Here is an 18,654-nt window from a genome sequence, read left to right on the forward strand (position 1 = left end):
TTTCTCACCGGCAGAGATATCAGGCACTCCCACCGCAAGTTCCTGATTAACAATTAATGAGAGGTCACTCATTTAACTTAAAAAAAATAATAATTAAGCAATGCACAAGACAGATAACAAGTAACATTCACAGTGCTATGATTACAATTATAATATCAGTTACAATTATAATAATCAAGATAAAATGCAAATGATGGTCGATATTGTTTCTTCTTATGACTGTCCAAGCACCTTGCCGTTCTGAGGTTAGAATCAAACTAGTTCACATAAGTACCTTGCAGTCATCGTTAAGTGCCTGCAGGTGGCAGCACCTAGACATTATAGATGTTTCTTCTTGGTGATCCCGTTCTGCACGTGTTTCCTAAGAGGAAGGAAGAAAGGTGAAAAGCACACTGTCAGGCTTTAAGGATGTGATCGCAGGATGCATGTGGCATGGTCGGATATCACTTCACTTCAAGGTCTGAGAGATAAGGACAGGACTAATGCCATGAGGCTTGTCACATATACAGGAGACGGCACTTTCATCCAATCTCCACGTCTCACAGATCAGGTCGAAACAGACCGTCACACTCCGTGATCCCCGATTGCGTTACCCTAAACCAGGGTTCCTCAAATCTTGCCCTGGAGGGCCAATGCGCTGCAGAGTTTAGCTCCAACCATGATCAAACTCACCTACCTGTGATTTTCTAATGATCCTGAAGACACTGATTAGCATGCTCAGGTGTGTTTGATTAGGGTTAGAGCTAAACTCTGCAGGAAAGTGGATCTCGTGGGCCAGATTTGAGGATCCCTGCCCTAAACCTACAGCTATTGCTGTCATAAGGTGCGTGGAACAAAGCGGTCTTAGTGGTTAGTATATCGAAAGCTATAATAAAACACTGCCCAACTGTGAAACTTTTAAAGGGGCCCAGATTAAGCACAAATCAAGTGTCTAATATAGCCTTGTTTTATATACTCTTCTGGTCCTAGTTAGCGCTATATTTTAGTAAAGCAAAACTGCATTTTCAAAGAAATGGAACATTATGCTGCCTTCAGGTCATGTTGGAATGAGCACATTTATGGGTCAAGTGCACTTGTTGCCTACACCACTGTAAAAATTATAAATACTATTAGGAATAGGCAAAAACATTTTGGTTCAAAAGAAGTCGATCAAGGTAGTTGACTTTACAGGTCTCAGTTCTGCCTGAACTGCTAGCTGACCACACGACTTCCTCTTGGTTACATGCACATGCTGTAAACCTGCGCTAACCACCGACTGCTGCATTTCTTTGCTTACCCTTCAGTAGACATCGGATCATTAGTGTCTTTTTGCTCCTTTAGGTTCTCATCTTCGTACTCCCGGACGTCATTTACCTCCGTCATCTGGCCCGTCAGGGCCTTCACCACGAACAGAACAATGAACTGTTAAAAGAAAACATTGACATTTACAGAGAATTTTCATAGCAATAACACATAAGAAATGTAACTTGATCAGGGTAAAATATGGTAGGTAATTGTTCTAAAAGTCCTAAACCAGTTATCCAAAGTTTGTAGGTTAAAATTCAAGTTACAGTTAAAGTCAGGGTAGCATGCACTGTTCATGTTGTAAGCGTACTGCAAGACACTTTGGATAAAGTATCTGCTAGATATCTAGCTAACACGATCTGACTACTGATTTCAGGTCAGTAAGATTTAATTTTAGAAGTAGTCATTTTAGTAGACATTTTTATGTTAAGCTACCTAAAGTACACTTATTCCTGGGACAATCCCTCTAGAGCAGGGGTGTCCATACTAGTGATATTCGGTTCCTGAACGAATCGTTCCTTTGAGCCGGTTCTCAGGAAGTAACCGGTCGAGCTGGTTCACAAATCGAACTGAATCGAACTTTAGTTCCGGGTTGATGAGGACGCACAGCCGAAGTAGCACGTCCAACTCAAAAAGAACTGATTTAGCCGGTTCAACCAATTGTCGAAGTTTGCCGAGAGTTACCGAGGACTCAACAAGAACCGAATGAGCCGTGGGGAAGTTTGCCGAGGATTACAGAAGATTCTGATGAGTGAGTTGACGATACTGTGCAAGCCTGAGGCGTGTACTGGAAATGCTTAATATGACTTATTAATTTAAATTTTATTAAAACTTGCAAAAACCTTTTTGTCGAGTGATGTAAATAAATTTTACTATAGTTTATTGTGCATGCATATTATATTTAAAGTTCCTTAAGCGAAATCAAGGAGTTTATAAGACTGGCTTATTCTTTCTTTATACTTTAGACATGTAGAACATATCTGCGTTTGAAAATTAATTATAAATTAATTTTTGTGCATCAATGTCTGTAATATGTGCTGTAGGTGTGAAACTTTTAGGAATCTTATCAGAGTTGTAGACTAGTCAATATTGGTCAATCAGTCGTATCTGACATAAAGGATCCGCGAATGAAACTGACCACAAACACCATTAACTTAAGTGAATTATATGGCAATAATCAGCAATATGCGTTCACACAAATTACTGATTTGAATTTTTCATTGATACAACATGGCACTGAGTTAGAAAAGAAATGCATAGGGACATACTGCTTGATGACGTCAGGAACCGATGAATCGGCTTTTTGAACCGATTCAATGAGCCGATCTGTCCGAAAAGAACCGGTTCGCAGAAATGAATCAGACATCATTAGTCCATACTTGGTCCTGGAGGGCCACTGTTCTGCAGAGTTTAGCTCCAACTTGCATCAACACACCTGCCTAGAAGTTTCAACTAGACCTAGATTAGCTGGTTCAGGTGTGTTTAATTGTGGTTGGAGCTAAATTCTGTAGGACAGTGGCCCAGCAGGAGCAAGACTGGACACCCCTGCTCTAGAGCAATTGTTCCTGGACATTTTGCATGTCTCCTTAATCGAACACACCTGATTCAGGTCATCAGCTCATTAGGTTGTCTCCCTTATCTGACGCACTAATGAGCTGATTGGTCAAATCAGGTAATCGGCTTTTTGAACCGATTCAATGAGCCGATCTGTCCGAAAAGAACCGGTTTGCAGAAATGAATCAGACATCATTAGTCCATACTTGGTCCTGGAGGGCCACTGTTCTGCAGAGTTTAGCTCCAACTTGCATCAACACACCTGCCTAGAAGTTTCAAGTAGACCTAGATTAGCTGGTTCAGGTGTGTTTAATTGTGGTTGGAGCTAAATTCTGTAGGACAGTGGCCCAGCAGGAGCAAGACTGGACACCCCTGCTCTAGAGCAATTGTTCCTGGACATTTTGCATGTCTCCTTAATCGAACACACCTGATTCAGGTCATCAGCTCATTAGGTTGTCTCCCTTATCTGACGCACTAATGAGCTGATTGGTCAAATCAGGTGTGTTTGATAAGGAGATATCCAAAATGTGCACTGTTGGAAGTACTCCCGCATCAGGGTTGAGAAACACTTCATTAGAGCAAACTGGGGCCTATCTAACTGAACTGTTTGATGATATCTCTCAGTGGATTCATTGTAAGGCTCAAGCCGGCAACCTTCAGATTACTAACCGAGCTACACTACACTGCTGTTGTGTTCTTAAACTACCCATTCTTACCAGGAACCAGTAGATATTCATGAGGAGCAGGGCAAACAGGAGTATGTTGAAGAAAAAGTAGAAAGGGATGTGGGGAACCGACTGGATGCTGGTGACACAGGAGGCCCACATAACTTTGAGGGGGAACCAGTACAAACGGAACCAAAACCTGCACAAACAGCAAGAACAAACTAGCTCACATGTGAAGGCGACTGGATCTCTCAACCATCCTCTGGACAGGCTAAAAATCCATTACAAAAGGGCCAGTAGGTAGTTGTTACTCATACAAGGGATATGGCAGAGCAGAGGTGGGAAAACTCTGGCGTTTGAGGGCTAAGCAATCCTGAAGATTTTTTTTCAAACTCTGCAGGAAAGTGGACCTGGACTGTTAGAGTAGCCTTCACATAGATTATTAAACCAAGAAGGGGATTTTGCTAGATGAACACCTATTGTTGCATAGCATTCCTATCAACCTTTCCTAACCCTAATCTAAGGGTACCCAATCCTGCTTCTACAGATCTACCCTACTCCAGAGTTTAGGTCCAGAAATTACTGTAAGTTTTGTCAGATCAAAGTGGAGGATTGAGCATACCAATCCCTGAAATTTTAGGGCAATGATCAGTTGATGGGAATGTTGTCCCGGGACCAAAGAAGGATGTGTGCCTATTTATGCAAATCACTTTTAGGCTTGTATAAGGTTTCAATGCTGTGTCACTACATACACATCAATAAGAAAACTTCTGGTTTCTTGAACAACAGGCAAACCTCACCATGTGATGCTAAAACTAATGGCCCCCATGTTGGACAGGACATCATTGATGAGGTACTCTTTCCCTCCCCGGGTCTTGAAGTAAACATTGAGCTTGGTGAACTCCAACTGAATGTCATTGATGTCATGAAGAAAGAGGACAAGAATGCCAATGTTGTGGTATCTGAGGACGATACGAACAATGATGAGTGGATAGTGAACTGCTTTTAGTGGCATATAAATTGAGCTGATTATTTGTCAATTGATGTAACTATGGAAACTAGAACTTCAAAACCCCATTTTGACAGGCTGTAGCATCACTGCTTTAACAAAGCCTGTGAATTTGCCTGACCTGAAGGCATAGGAGAATGTGATCAGGGCCAGAGTGATAAAGTGATGCACCACCATCACAAGGGAGTCCTTCCTCCAGGCATCCATGTAAATGGTGGCATATATGGAATGGCCGTAGAAGCTGCCCTGGATTAGGTAAGCTATTGTGATATCAGTGGGAACCGACATCCCACTCTTCCAGTCTAAGCCAAGAAAGAGAGAACAAACAAGTGTCACTGAGTTCTCCAAGTGAACTCCGCAACCATAAAAAAAAAAAAACTCTAGATTTTAATGACCTTGACTTTCAAACAGTGGAACACTGGCCTCATAAAACAGATTATTTCTACTGCTATAGTAGAGATTTAAGTTGTTTGTATGTTGCTGGCAAGGGGCATTCACACTATCTGTGATTTGAAACCACAAGATGCCATTAATTTTTAATGACCGGTGATAGATTCTGGCCTTTCTGGTCTTTGGCGATGTGACAAACTTTATGCAAATAAGCAATGACATTATACAGCAACAACCAATGGGAGCGTAACTAGTGATCAGTTGCCAGCGAGAATGGGCCTTCATTGTGTTGATAAGGAGTGTTAACAGATAATAGCAACTTGTGACTTTTAATATTTATTAATCAGATCTTTAGTCATTTAATATTTAACCTTTTCCTCAAGATGTCTAACATCCCCCCCCAACCACACAAGTTTTGTTGGACGTTCAATGATTAAGTATATTTATACCACTTAAAAGTAGCATGCAATAAGTTTACTACACAACTCAAATGCTTGTAAGAACCTAAAGGTTGAGCTATTCAGGCCCGACAGGGTTTAATCAAATAATTACATACAAAAACAGGACATGTCAAGTATGAACCTTACCGTAAAACACAGATGGGGGGTTTTGAAAGAAGGAATAGCTAGTGAAAAACAAAAGGTATGTGCTGTATGACCATGACATTGTGTAGAAGACCAGCTTCCATGCACTCTCCGGCATCTTTGAGACATCTTTTGGTTGGATACAACACCATTGTGCAAAAGGCTGTGAAAGACAAGAGGAAAGAATTAAATTAAAGTGCCTGCATTTGAATAGCAGGTGTTCTTCCGTCAACAAAGACATCTAGGAACCAAATTACAGAGGATAAATGATGCTAAACCATGCTACCATGTAAAATTATCAACAAAGGTTAATTTACCATGCTGTCCTTAATACTTATTACGTAGTAACTTTGACTCATTTATGCATTTATCTCCCCAAGTGCCACAAAGTTGGTGTGATGTCATGCAACCACAACAGGGCAAAATCAGTTTAAACATTTTCAAGACTTTCAAGTTAAAAACAGCATAAATTCTTTCTATAAATTTGCATTAAACAAAACAAGAAATCGTACAGCATCTTTGTGACTTCCTAGAGTAGGATGAGTTATAAAAAAGGCCACTCTGATACATTGGATGATGCATTCACCTTGTCTCTCCTGTGACAGACTATCCTGCATGTGAAGCGTAATGATACCGTAACTGAAGATGCGATTAAAAGCTTTTCTTAATCATTTATCTATTCATGATCCCCACCTTTACTTGCCGTTACCTGATCTGCACTCTCCCTTGTGCTCAGGACAATCAAAAAAAAGTAGGCCTTCGAAACTAGGCATATACGTTGACATTATGTGGCCCCACAATTGTGGACGTAGGTCTCATGGTTGCCTCTGATTGGTCATAAGGCAATGTGGCTCGCACTGCAGGATTCTGCTCTCTGCCTCCACCCACTGGGGTTATTTATAGAGGCCAGCTGTCACCAAAATGCCCCACCCCCATTTGTCTATCACTGCCTCTAGCTGAGGTTCAGGCTGTCTGCTGCTGATGCTGGTGGCTGCGGATGACTGCAGCTTATGGTTGTGATAGACAGCACACATCCTTTCTCAGCTGAGCAGCCTGACATTGCTCTGTGGTTTAATCGCCACAAGTTAATCAAAGATTAGTTTAGGCCAGTCCCAAAAGACAACCACAAATGAGATCTCTTTAATATTCCAGTTGCTTGCTCTAGAAGTTCAATGCTTCTCAGACTGTCTGTTTTCTTCTGGTAAATTGCTCAGAAGAGATGTCTTCGAGTGTGCTTGGTTTGCCAATGGAAAGTATGATCTTCAATATGATTCAATATAACTCATTTATTATTAATTATCCACATCAGTTTCATAGATCTGTTCTCTTTGTCAGCCATGTTTAATTTGTGTGTCTTGTCATTTCTCTATAGGAATCGATGAAGAAACTTAAAGCTGCAGTCCATAAGTTTTGCCTCTTTGTCGCCCTTTCTGTTTGAAACCTGCAATTGCAGTTATTTGCGGAATTATCATCTTTATATGGGTTGTGCATCGGCACGACGACTCAGCGCAGATGAATCTAATGTTTTGATGTGTGGTTGTCAGTCACTGCACTGGTGTGGATATTCGCTCTACTTAGGAATCACAGATTCTACGTCTTGAAAGTTCAAGTTAATTTTATTTGTAGAGCACATATACAACCAAAGTGCTTTCCAGAAGAGCAACAATTTTACCACATACACGGAGAACAAACCAGACAAAAATTTAAAACCGCACGTTTAAAAATTACCATATCACAGTAGTCAATACACTAAGGAAAACAAATACGTTTTTAGCAAGGACTTGAAAACAGACAAAGAAGGGGCCATTCTAATCTCTAGAATTATCCACATCCACATCAGTTTCATAGATCTGTTCTCTTTGTCAGCCATGTTTAATTTGTGTGTCTTGTCATTTCTCTATAGGAATCGATGAAGAAACTTAAAGCTGCAGTCCATAAGTTTTGCCTCTTTGTCGCCCTTTCTGTTTGAAACCTGCAATTGCAGTTATTTGCGGAATTATCATCTTTATATGGGTTGTGCATCGGCACGACGACTCAGCGCAGATGAATCTAATGTTTTGATGTGTGGTTGTCAGTCACTGCACTGGTGTGGATATTCGCTCTACTTAGGAATCACAGATTCTACGTCTTGAAAGTTCAAGTTAATTTTATTTGTAGAGCACATATACAACCAAAGTGCTTTCCAGAAGAGCAACAATTTTACCACATACACGGAGAACAAACCAGACAAAAATTTAAAACCGCACGTTTAAAAATTACCATATCACAGTAGTCAATACACTAAGGAAAACAAATACGTTTTTAGCAAGGACTTGAAAACAGACAAAGAAGGGGCCATTCTAATCTCTAAAGGTAGGGTATTCCAGAGTCGTGACCCTGCCACTGCAAATGCACGCTCCCCTCTACGCTTAAGCCTAACGTCAGGGACCACCAACAAGGCCTGGTCACAGGATCGTAGGCTTCTAGACGGAGTATAGAAGTAAAGAAGGTCAGATAGATAGACAGGAGCTTGGTTATGTAGGGAGTTATATACAAAGAGGAGAATTTTAAAGTCTATTCTCTGACAAACTGGCAACCAGTGTAGAGATCTGAGAATTGGAGTGATGTGTTCATGTTTACGACACTTTAAAAGAAGTCTGGCCGCAGCATTTTGGACAAGCTGAAGACGCACAATTTGAGATTTAGATATACCGCAATATAAAGAATTGCAGTAATCTAGACGAGACGTAACGAACGCATGAACAGCCATTTCTAGAGTTTTTGGAGTGAGAGTTTTTCATTTTAGACCGTAAACGAAGCTGATAGAAACTGGACCCAATGACAGAAGAGATATGTTTATCAAATTTTAAATGCTGGTCGACTAGAAATACCTAGATTCCGCACCCGCGAGGATCTAAAAATGGATAAACTTTCTAACTCGGGTCTTATACACAGAGTTATAATTTGAACTGAAAACAATTACCTCGGTCTTGTCTTCATTTAGGAAGAGGAAATTTTGGGCTAGCCATGATTTAACCTCCTCTAAACATTTCAGAAGAGAAGTAATCGCAGTGGAATTGCTTTTCTTGATTGGTAGATAGATTTGAGTGTCATCTGCATAGAAATGAAAACCCCATGTTTTCGTAGAATAGAGCCCAGAGGTAACATGTAAAGACAGAATAGTATGACTCCAATAAGAATTTTCACCAGAAAATGTCATCTGAACAAGTAACATGTCTGCCACTTTTGTTCTGACCAACTGAGGGGGAAAAAAAGCATTACAATACATTGCACTAACAATGGTGATTAAATCTAATGATCGCTTAGCTCATATCACATCAAACCATGCAAATTATTATTATTGTTGTTCTTCGTTCTCAAAATGTTAATGTTGACATCAGCATTGCGTGACTACATCTATTTAGTGTGCATTAGCGTTACCTGTAGACTACTGGTGAATCTCCAGTTAACCTTTCTGGATTACAATCCACCATCAAAATGATAAATCAATTATTACAGATGCTGTGAGAAAAGGCTATAAATGATCCGCCACCTGCAGCATCCTCACATTCGATATAGCCTACTAGCCGGGACTCCTTCTTTATGTTTACAGAGGTGACGTAATGATGCAAAGACGAACGGCGATATGCTTGTATTTCCAGCGTAAGCCTACCAGTACCACTCAAATTAGAAAACCTTATTACAAGCTTACCGTTGTGGATCAGGCTAAAATAAGGAGAACGTTTTGAACACTGGCTGGTTATATACTTGCCCAAACATTTATTTGGATCATTTTTTACCCAAAAAAGGTACTTCGTTCTCAAAATGTTAATGTTGACATCAGCATTGCGTGACTACATCTATTTAGTGTGTATTAGCGTTACCTGTAGACTACTGGTGAATCTCCAGTTAACCTTTCTGGATTACAATCCACCATCAAAATGATAAATCAATTATTACAGATGCTGTGAGAAAAGGCTATAAATGATCCGCCACCTGCAGCATCCTCACATTCGATATAGCCTACTAGCCGGGACTCCTTCTTTATGTTTACAGAGGTGACGTAATGATGCAAAGACGAACGGCGATATGCTTGTATTTCTAGCGTAAGCCTACCAGTACCACTCAAATTAGAAAACCTTATTACAAGCTTACCGTTGTGGATCAGGCTAAAATAAGGAGAACGTTTTGAACACTGGCTGGTTATATACTTGCCCAAAAATTTATTTGGATCATTTTTTACCCAAAAAAGTTACAGACTGCAGCTTTAATGAAACGCAAATTAGTTCCCCAAAAAGTCTCCTGAGCTTTGAAAGACCACCCTCTGGGCAGCAGAAGTTTCCTCTGGGAATGCAGTCTTGTTATGGAAGACACATTACAAGCCATATTAGGGCGATATGCTTGTATTTCCAGCGTAAGCCTACCAGTACCACTCAAATTAGAAAACCTTATTACAAGCTTACCGTTGTGGATCAGGCTAAAATAAGGAGAACGTTTTGAACACTGGCTGGTTATATACTTGCCCAAACATTTATTTGGATCATTTTTTACCCAAAAAAGTTACAGACTGCAGCTTTAATGAAACGCAAATTAGTTCCCCAAAAAGTCTCCTGAGCTTTGAAAGACCACCCTCTGGGCAGCAGAAGTTTCCTCTGGGAATGCAGTCTTGTTATGGAAGACACATTACAAGCCATATTAGGCCGCCAACTACTTCTCCTCACTCTCCCAGCACATGAACGCCAAGCAGAAGCGAGGGCTGAACTGAACCCATTCTGGACCTGGTGACCGAATGCAACTGAAATATGTTTTGTTTTGGGGTCTTGTACAAGAGCTGACCTATCGGCTAAACATGCAGTTTCCATGGCAACTGTTTGAGGATAGCAGGTGGTTTTGTAGAGTAAATAAAAGACAAATGACAATAAACACAATGAATAAGCCCATCTCCCACACATGTAAAAAGCTTTCCATCACAATGTCATTTCCCTACTGGTTCGATGCTCTCTTTGGATTTCCACTGTACTACAAGAGCAACTTGAAGAATAAATAAAAGACAAATGACAACAAACTATGAAAAAGGACAAGCTCATCTCCCACATATGTAAACAGTAATTTCCTTCAGCTTGGTGTTTTTTTTAGGATCTGCATTACATTAAAAGAGCAAGTTAAAAGGACGGTCAACCAAATATTCTGTCAGTATTAACTCATACCTTTCTTAACCAATAGTTATCCTTTAAAGTTTATTTGAATCTACATGCAACTTCTCATATGGATCACTTTTGGCAAATGTGGTCACTTGTATGGAAGTCAAGAATGAAGATTATTTTACTAATGTGTTCCATACAGGTTAAAAATGACATAACGGGGGGGGAGTAAATCATGACAATTTTAATTTTTGGGTGGAAAGGGACACACTTATTATGAGGGTGCAAAAATATAAATGGATCAGATCATAAGGAGATATAAGAGTTTTATAAGAATAAAACCTTTTCCCCAATACTCTTGAGGGGACAAATGTCATAAAAGAGACAAAAGTATCTCCACAGGGCCAGATGGAGCCACATCTTATACTAATTTTCCCCTCAAAAACCGTCCTGCTTCCTTCCTGTTGGGGCTGAGTTATGTTTCCTTAAGCTTTGATTGTTTTTGGAATTACTGGTTTATTTTCGGTCATCATTTCTGGTGAAAATGATGTATCAGATCAAGAGATCAGAGTAGACGTAACAGGGCGTCACAATGAGGAAGGAAGGATGCAGAAGTTTTTAGATGCCTATTGATAATGGCATGCAGTTTCCACTCTGAGCACCAAACATTCAAAGCATTCAGCTTCAATACAAGTATCTAGTACAGTGCAGCGTATCAGGTCTCTGAGCGGGCATAAATTAGTGAGTGCTTTAATTGTCTTTCAGGGTCAATATACAGGGCTGCACATTTTGAAGGGTTACCTTTAGAAGAATCTTCTATCAGCATTAGCTAATAACCATTTCTGCTTGGTCATATAAATGGAGCGTAGCGATAGTTCTGGCAGGCCATGTTAGTCAGCTTACATCAGCTGATCCACGTCTACCTATAGGATCACGACACCAATCATAATTCCCTTCATAAGGTCCCTTCAGTCATTATTCAGCAGGTATCGCTTCGCTCAGGAACTAATCACCCACCTCCATCCCCAGCTCCTCCTCTCGTCCAGTCAGGACTTGGCAGTGAATATATCATTGAGTCAGACAACTGAATCATGTTGTTAAAATAATCACGTAGAACATTAATGGTATCTGCTACATTTATCATTGATGTTGGTTCTGTTCTGTTACCCTAGGGGGGGGTATTCTGCTCTCCCTGCTCCTATCCATGTTAGGCTGCGTGGATGGGCAGGGAGTGCTTGCCCAGAACAGAACCATTCCCCCAACCTAAAATGTATGCTAATCGTAAGTTATATTGACAATAGTGGTCCTGACAGAAGTACTATTTCGTGTCAATTTCAAAATCTAGAAATTACTCTGTCAGTATATGTATACATAATTGATTACTTAAAAATTGATTGACAGTCTTTTAACAGGTCAATGAAAGATCAATGCACCTGCTGGTATCGCAATTACGTTTGTTCAGCATGTGTTAAGAATGTAAATCATTCAAACACATCTGTAACTTTACTATCTGAAGAGCTGATGACCTCTGTCTGTATGAACTGCTGTTAAGACACAGAACTCAAAGGTTAGCTAGTGCCTGCAGAATCCACAGTGTGACATGATATTCCTTTGGCAGCTCTTCAGACAGCTGATGTTTGCCAGAACACGATATTGTCATGTATTTTGATTTAAGTGGAGTGATTACTGAAAATATCCTCTGGTCCAGTGAATAGTGATCATCACAGTCTCATCAAAGGTCAAAACAGCATGCCTTCGGCCACCCAGCATGCAGTCAACACCTTGTTTTTTTTTCACACACACAGTTTACACTGTACTGGCCAGATGGCCTTGTGCTAGTCATCCATCGAGTCTGAAAACGTGAAAGTGCAAGGGAACTTAAAAAATGAATGTGTCTCATTAGCACTAAGAGCTCATGTCATAAATTGTTTATTAGGCAACATGGAGATTAGTTTAAAAAGCAGGCAGAAAGATCATGTTACGTACTGCACGCATGTATTTGAGAGTGCAGGGCATAGTCCACAAAACACTTTAAAATCTGCAAACTATGTCAGAAATTATATCCCAAGACATACAAGACAATCTTGTGGCCAAAGTACAGTATACTAAAACTGCAGTAGCGAGTTCAGACGTTCAGACCAAAAAACGGTTCCAAAAGGGCTCCATATGACTTGTGCACTATATTTGATGTATTATGAAGTCCTATGATAGCTTAGTGTGAAGAACAGACCCATATTTAAGTCATTAATCACTGAAAACCGTAACATCTTCCCCAACAATCCTTGGCACATTTCATGAATCAGAATGATTTAATCTTTTGAATCAGATCTTTTCAACGAGTCCGTTTATCCAGTCCCTTTACAAAGTTATCCGGTTTTCAGGTTCTGCTCACTGACTCCAGGGGTTGACAGTTCACTGAAAGGGAAGATTATCGGTAAATAATTGGTTCCTCATTTAAACCTATCCTATACATTTGCATTCTCATTGATTTGATAGATGATCAATGGTTTGATCATATGGCTACATGTTGACTTTAATACTGTGTTATGTAGAAGGGGACACCCTCTTTCACGGAGAGGGTATTATTAGCCAAGAAGCACAAGTTACACTGATAAGAGACTAACGGTCTACAAGTGGCAAATGCTTATCTTTTTAGTTTCAAAGCCATGCCTGTTTTTAATCACAAACTACGGTGCTGCAACTCTTTGCCAAGACCTCGCTGTCTCTTACTCAAGGGTTACAAACCAGACAAGGCCCTGACACGTCACATATTTCCGTATAAACATCACGCCAGCTGCCCCGCGCCATCCGTCAGGGTTTCTCAACGTGCTGAGAGAAAACAATTTACAGAAGGGGGAATAAACCGCAGGGCCCAGAGCAAACGTGAATGCAGGGGACCCAACCCATATTGATCCCGCTAATTGCAGCACATGTGCTGAACAAGGGAGAGTCGTAAACGCACTTGAAAAGCATGTTTCCGCCCCACACGTTTCAGGACAGGAAGTGAAACCGACATTTGCATACATCAGCTAAACTGAAAATAAGCTTCAAATGCAAAATGTGGGGATATCATAATCCCAGACGCGAGGCAATTTGGTAAAGTTCTTGTCTAGGAAACTTGATAGTAATATGGCCTGTTTGCATAGCCATCTTTGTATGTAAAAGGTAAAATGCAAAGTAAAAAAAACTATGTAAAATAGCTCTTGTGCACATTGTAACTTTGTACAGTGAGTTTAAAATGAATTCCACTGACCTGTGAACAGCGAACAAAACCTCTGAGGACTTTCTAGTTCAACAGAGGATAAACTACACCACAAACACATCTTAACAAACAATTTGCAGTCACAGTTGAAATAATGACTTGTGAACTTTCTGCATGAAGTGTCAAGGCTTCTGTTATACTGCTGTCCAGAAACAACAAGAGCTAAAAACTCGACTTTTGAGTGGTTTGCTTGAGCACAACCACTCAAGTCGGATTACTAACACCAAGTATGGGTGGTAGTACTAGTAATACATGACACCATTAAAAACCTCAGAAGCACACTTTCCCACATGTAGATGCACAAATGACCTTTCATATACAAATGGTGATGCAACGTCCAATGTTTCAAAACAACTTCAAATATTCATTGAGGGCGCCAGTGATGCTTTCAGGACCTGGTGTTTAATACTCAAACAGTTACAGGATACTCTAACGAACTTTTAAATTTTTCAATAGCCGATGCCAGAATTTGAATTGTTTAAATAAATTAAAACCCACTGTACACAGTATAAATAACCGATACCAGTGTGTCACTTGTTGCATTTGCATTGATAGTGACTTCTTCAGTATATTTACCTCAAAGATGTACACAGTCAGGCCCCTGCGCACCTTCGTCCACATGACCGCGCACATGAGGAACATGAAGATCTCCGTCCAGGTTATGTATGCATGATCCAGCAAGGTTCTCCTGGACAGCTCCAGCCCACAGTCTTTACAGTCTCTAAAGGCACTGAACATGACTGAATATGCTCTAGTGATGAGCTCTGTATAGCCAGGCATGATCTCCATCTCCATGCCATCACTGGAGGAACCATCATCCATATGATTGGGGTCCATTATATTAGAAATACTATAGTAGCAAGCCACTTAGGGGCTGGAAAGCAATGCACAATGCAAAAGTGCCACCAACTATAGCTGCTGTAAACCTTAAGCTGATTACGGTCTCTGAAGTATCCCGTCTTTTCTTGTCTTCTAAATTAAGACTTATAAACTACTAATGCTAATTAACAAATTATGCCAAACAAACAGATTCCAACATTAACCCCTAATGCCAAGAGAAAAGAGATTAGGCTATTTTATATCCTATATTGCATATATGCCAATGTCGGCCATTGGGGTGTTAATTGCTTTGGAGTGCCACCATCATCTGCTTAAATAGCCTATAACAAGAAACCTTCTCTGTATAAAATATTCACTACAACACTTCCCTTACCGTATGGTTACCAAATCCATTGCACCATATATGAATCATCAGCATGCCTGCATAACAGTTCCTATATTATACATTTAAGTTGATGGCTTAGAATTTAAGCATTCTGAGCAACCCTGAAATGAAAGGTTGATCAAATTCGATTCGCCTCCAAAATAGCGCGTCCTCTTCTTTTCGTTATTCAGTACACATAGCATCTCCTCTAGGGTTTCATCTCATGTCGAGAGGTTTAAAGCAGAAATGATCCCTCGGTATGTCCATATGTGGGTCGGATATAGAAAACAGGTAGAAATAAAAGTCGCCAAATGAATATTTCACTCAAATGAACCTGCGCATAAAATCAATCGCTCAGCATGTGATACAGGCCTATTCACAAATGCACAACAAGAAGGAAAAAAAAACGCAAAAATGTGTCTAAAATCTACCTAAAGCATCCCGTGAGAAGCGACAAGCGACACGCGCCGTGAAGAAGTTGAGGTCAATGAACAAAAAAAAAGGGGGGGCAGATGATATCCTTGTTCTCGTGTTAGCCGGTTCTTTTGAACGATTCGGAGGAGTCGATTCGCAAGGCGGTTATGATTCACTTGAGTGTAGCAATCGCGAGACGTGTGTTTGGGTGTGGAAAATATACGCTAAAAAAATAATAAATAGTAAGTATAGCATTATATGACAATAGTTTCACTGCGCAAGGCAATTAGAAATCGCGGCATTTGTAACAAACACCATCAGCGTTTCAGAGCAATATATGTACAGTAAGAAGCATACTAATTTATATAAATGAATCAATTATACAATGATAAAATCGTTTTATTTAACGAAATATGTATATGTTATCAAAATAAAATGTTTAAATTGTTGTTGCAAGTGGCAAACAAATCGTTCGAACAAACCGAATCGCTAAAATGACTCGGACTTCCTAACTCAAGCAGCGGCCCGTTATCTTCAGATAGCTTAGATCAGGTCACTCAAATGAACCTGCGCATAAAATCAATCGCTCAGCATGTGATACAGGCCTATTCACAAATGCACAACAAGAAGAAAAAAAAAACGCAAATGTCTATGAAAATGTGTCTAAAATCTACCTAAAGCATCCCGTGAGAAGCGACAAGCGACACGCGCCGTGAAGAAGTTGAGGTCAATGAACAAAAAAAAGGGGGGGCAGATGATATCCTTGTTCTCGTGTTAGCCGGTTCTTTTGAACGATTCGGAGGAGTCGATTCGCAAGGCGGTTATGATTCACTTGAGTGTAGCAATCGCGAGACGTGTGTTCACTGCGCAAGGCAATTAGAAATCGCGGCATACTAATTTATATAAATGAATCAATTATACAATGATAAAATCGTTTTATTTAACGAAATATGTATATGTTATAAAAATAAAATGTTTAAATTGTTGTTGCAAGTGGCAAACAAATCGTTCGAACAAACCGAATCGCTAAAATGACTCGGACTTCCTAACTCAAGCAGCGGCCCGTTATCTTCAGATAGCTTAGATTACACACACACACAGAGAGAGAGAGGGCTATTTTAGTCATTTATTATGTGATGACAAACCAAAATGGTTTTTTGTTTTTTTTATTATGCAATAGAAGAACAACAAATACAGTTACAAAGACAAGTAAGAACAAAAGACAATAAGGGTTACAAACAATACTCCAAAGCATACTATGTTAGCTTAAAAGACTTACACCAGGAAACAAACCAAAATGGTACAACATGATATTCAAATGAGAATTGCGTGCTAAACGCACGTGTTATCCGACCTTTGATTGTAGGCTACTTATTTGTAATTGAACCATACATTTATTTAAAAAATGTAAAATAACTAAATGCATGTAGTTAATTCTTTAAATAAAAGCATGACATAAAAATATATATATATTAAGAAAATGACAGCTCCAGTTGCTGGAATATTCCCCAAACGCAGCAATACATAGTTGTAAGACTGGGTGGCGCCATCGGGCTGTGTAACACCCATACACTGCTTTTCTTCCAAATAAAAACCATATAGTGCAAGGTCTGAATAAATTATTGATTTTAATAGTAGCCTAGTAAAAGCATTATTAGAATAAGACATTAATGTTGAGAAATTCAATGCATTCAGGTTTCAAAAAGAAAGAAGAAGCAATAGCATTGCTGTGTATTATTATCGTACTCGATTATCACCATCGGTGGTCGCAGGTGTTAGGGCTGTTTGTGTTATCAGCCACTGAAGAGGATGGTATATGGTTTAAAGTGATTATTTACAGCCACCGGATGTTTCTGAATGTGTTCCATTTATGAACGGAAAAAACAGGTCAAAGACATCCGGGGACTGATTGGATCGGTCTCATACCTTTCATACAAAGTTAACAAAGAACAAAAATATATACATAATAAAACTCTCAGGTAACTTACAGGTATTTTTCACGGAAACAACTCAATTAAACGTCCTTAACGGCTAGGCAGCCATATTGTTTACAGAAAACAAATCAGTAGTTACGAGCCCCCCCCCCTTCATTGTTCAAAAGAATTTCCTCTGGGAAATTTTCAGCCTTGGACTTTTTCCCAGGATAATGACGGGAAACCATGTGGAAGGCTGGACTCACGGGCCTCTCTGGCTTCTGATTGGCCCGTTGGGGTTCCAAACCCGAGCGCGATTGGCCAATCAGAACGCCACTCACCGAGCGCCTCGGACCCTCAAGTTTGAAACTTGTCGAAAAGCTGGAGTCAGGTTACAAACTCTGGTAACCAAACGCGAAAAGAGGGAGAAGAAAACGCTTGAATTATTCACACCAGCGGCGCAGACGCAACACATACCTGTTGGACACATTTGACCGTCTTTATATGATATATAGGTGGTTTATTGGCTGTTTAGATGGAGGTTTGAAGAACGAAAGTTATTCTTTAGACGCCCAGTATCCGGTTCAAACAGGGGAGAGGTGAGTGAGTTTCTTACTGCCTTGAGTAACGCATATTCTGCATGTTGTGCATTCATGGACCCTTGAAAATGTGTTTTTTCATCTGTGTTTATATGAAAATCAATAGTTCTGCATAGAACACATGCCTTAGGTTGCATAATATTTATTCAGTGATGTCAATGCATACAGTTTTCTCTACTTGTACTTGTATTTATAGACCGATTATAACCTTTACACTGTAAAATAACAAACCAGTATGAAAACTATGCATATTATGTCAACACTAATTTGCCAATTTGACAGCAACTCAAATGTAGGCAAGCATACTAGTGTAATAAATATTTGAGGTGAAGGCCGATACAATGGAGAGTCTGTAGGAGTAACAGACCGATAACTCATTGACAGAGACAGGGGGATATGACCTTATTCACCGGACTGCAATGTTCACTTACAGGAGGCTTCGGTTGTAACCTAGGAAACATTTACCTTCTGCCTTCTCTCAGATTGTCTGAACCTTTGTTCTGTCCTCAGTAGTCAGTGCTTATTATGGGCTTTAAGGCTCATGTTTGCCAGCATTAATTATATGCAAATACATTTCGAACAAACACCTGAAGCCTTTATCATCAAGACAGAGACTTTGTTGACATAGATACTCTGGAGTTGAGAGACAGGCCATT

The 18,654-nt window shown here is 39.9% G+C and overlaps 2 protein-coding genes and 1 long non-coding RNA gene across 3 annotated transcripts in view; 2 read left to right on the top strand and 1 right to left on the bottom strand.

Moving 5' to 3' along the window:
• On the bottom strand, nucleotides 1–15,474 carry cers1 (ceramide synthase 1). Its single transcript, XM_016251799.1, has 8 exons — nucleotides 14,445–15,474; nucleotides 5,490–5,649; nucleotides 4,634–4,814; nucleotides 4,304–4,465; nucleotides 3,555–3,702; nucleotides 1,277–1,401; nucleotides 275–361; nucleotides 1–42 (listed from the first exon to the last, which is right to left on the bottom strand). Exons 1-7 carry the CDS (start codon nucleotides 14,703–14,705, stop codon nucleotides 319–321), a joined length of 1,080 nt encoding a protein of 359 aa, XP_016107285.1. The 5' UTR covers nucleotides 14,706–15,474; the 3' UTR covers nucleotides 1–42; nucleotides 275–318.
• LOC107566372 (uncharacterized) overlaps nucleotides 15,140–18,654 on the top strand; it is a 13,040-nt gene continuing 9,525 nt past the window's right edge. Inside the window, exons 1-2 of the long non-coding RNA XR_001606501.1 lie at nucleotides 15,140–15,206; nucleotides 18,536–18,541. This is a non-coding gene — a long non-coding RNA (uncharacterized lncRNA). The remainder of the gene's footprint in view (nucleotides 15,207–18,535; nucleotides 18,542–18,654) is intronic.
• Nucleotides 17,757–18,654, top strand: part of tnfaip8l1 (tumor necrosis factor, alpha-induced protein 8-like 1) — a 9,322-nt gene continuing 8,424 nt past the window's right edge. Inside the window, exon 1 of the mRNA XM_016251804.1 lies at nucleotides 17,757–17,998. The gene's annotated coding sequence lies outside the window, so the exon portion shown is untranslated. The remainder of the gene's footprint in view (nucleotides 17,999–18,654) is intronic.

The sequence above is a fragment of the Sinocyclocheilus grahami genome, unplaced genomic scaffold (assembly GCF_001515645.1).
Source record: "Sinocyclocheilus grahami isolate Dianchi unplaced genomic scaffold, SAMN03320097.WGS_v1.1 scaffold1070.1, whole genome shotgun sequence".
Lineage (NCBI taxonomy): Eukaryota > Metazoa > Chordata > Actinopteri > Cypriniformes > Cyprinidae > Sinocyclocheilus > Sinocyclocheilus grahami.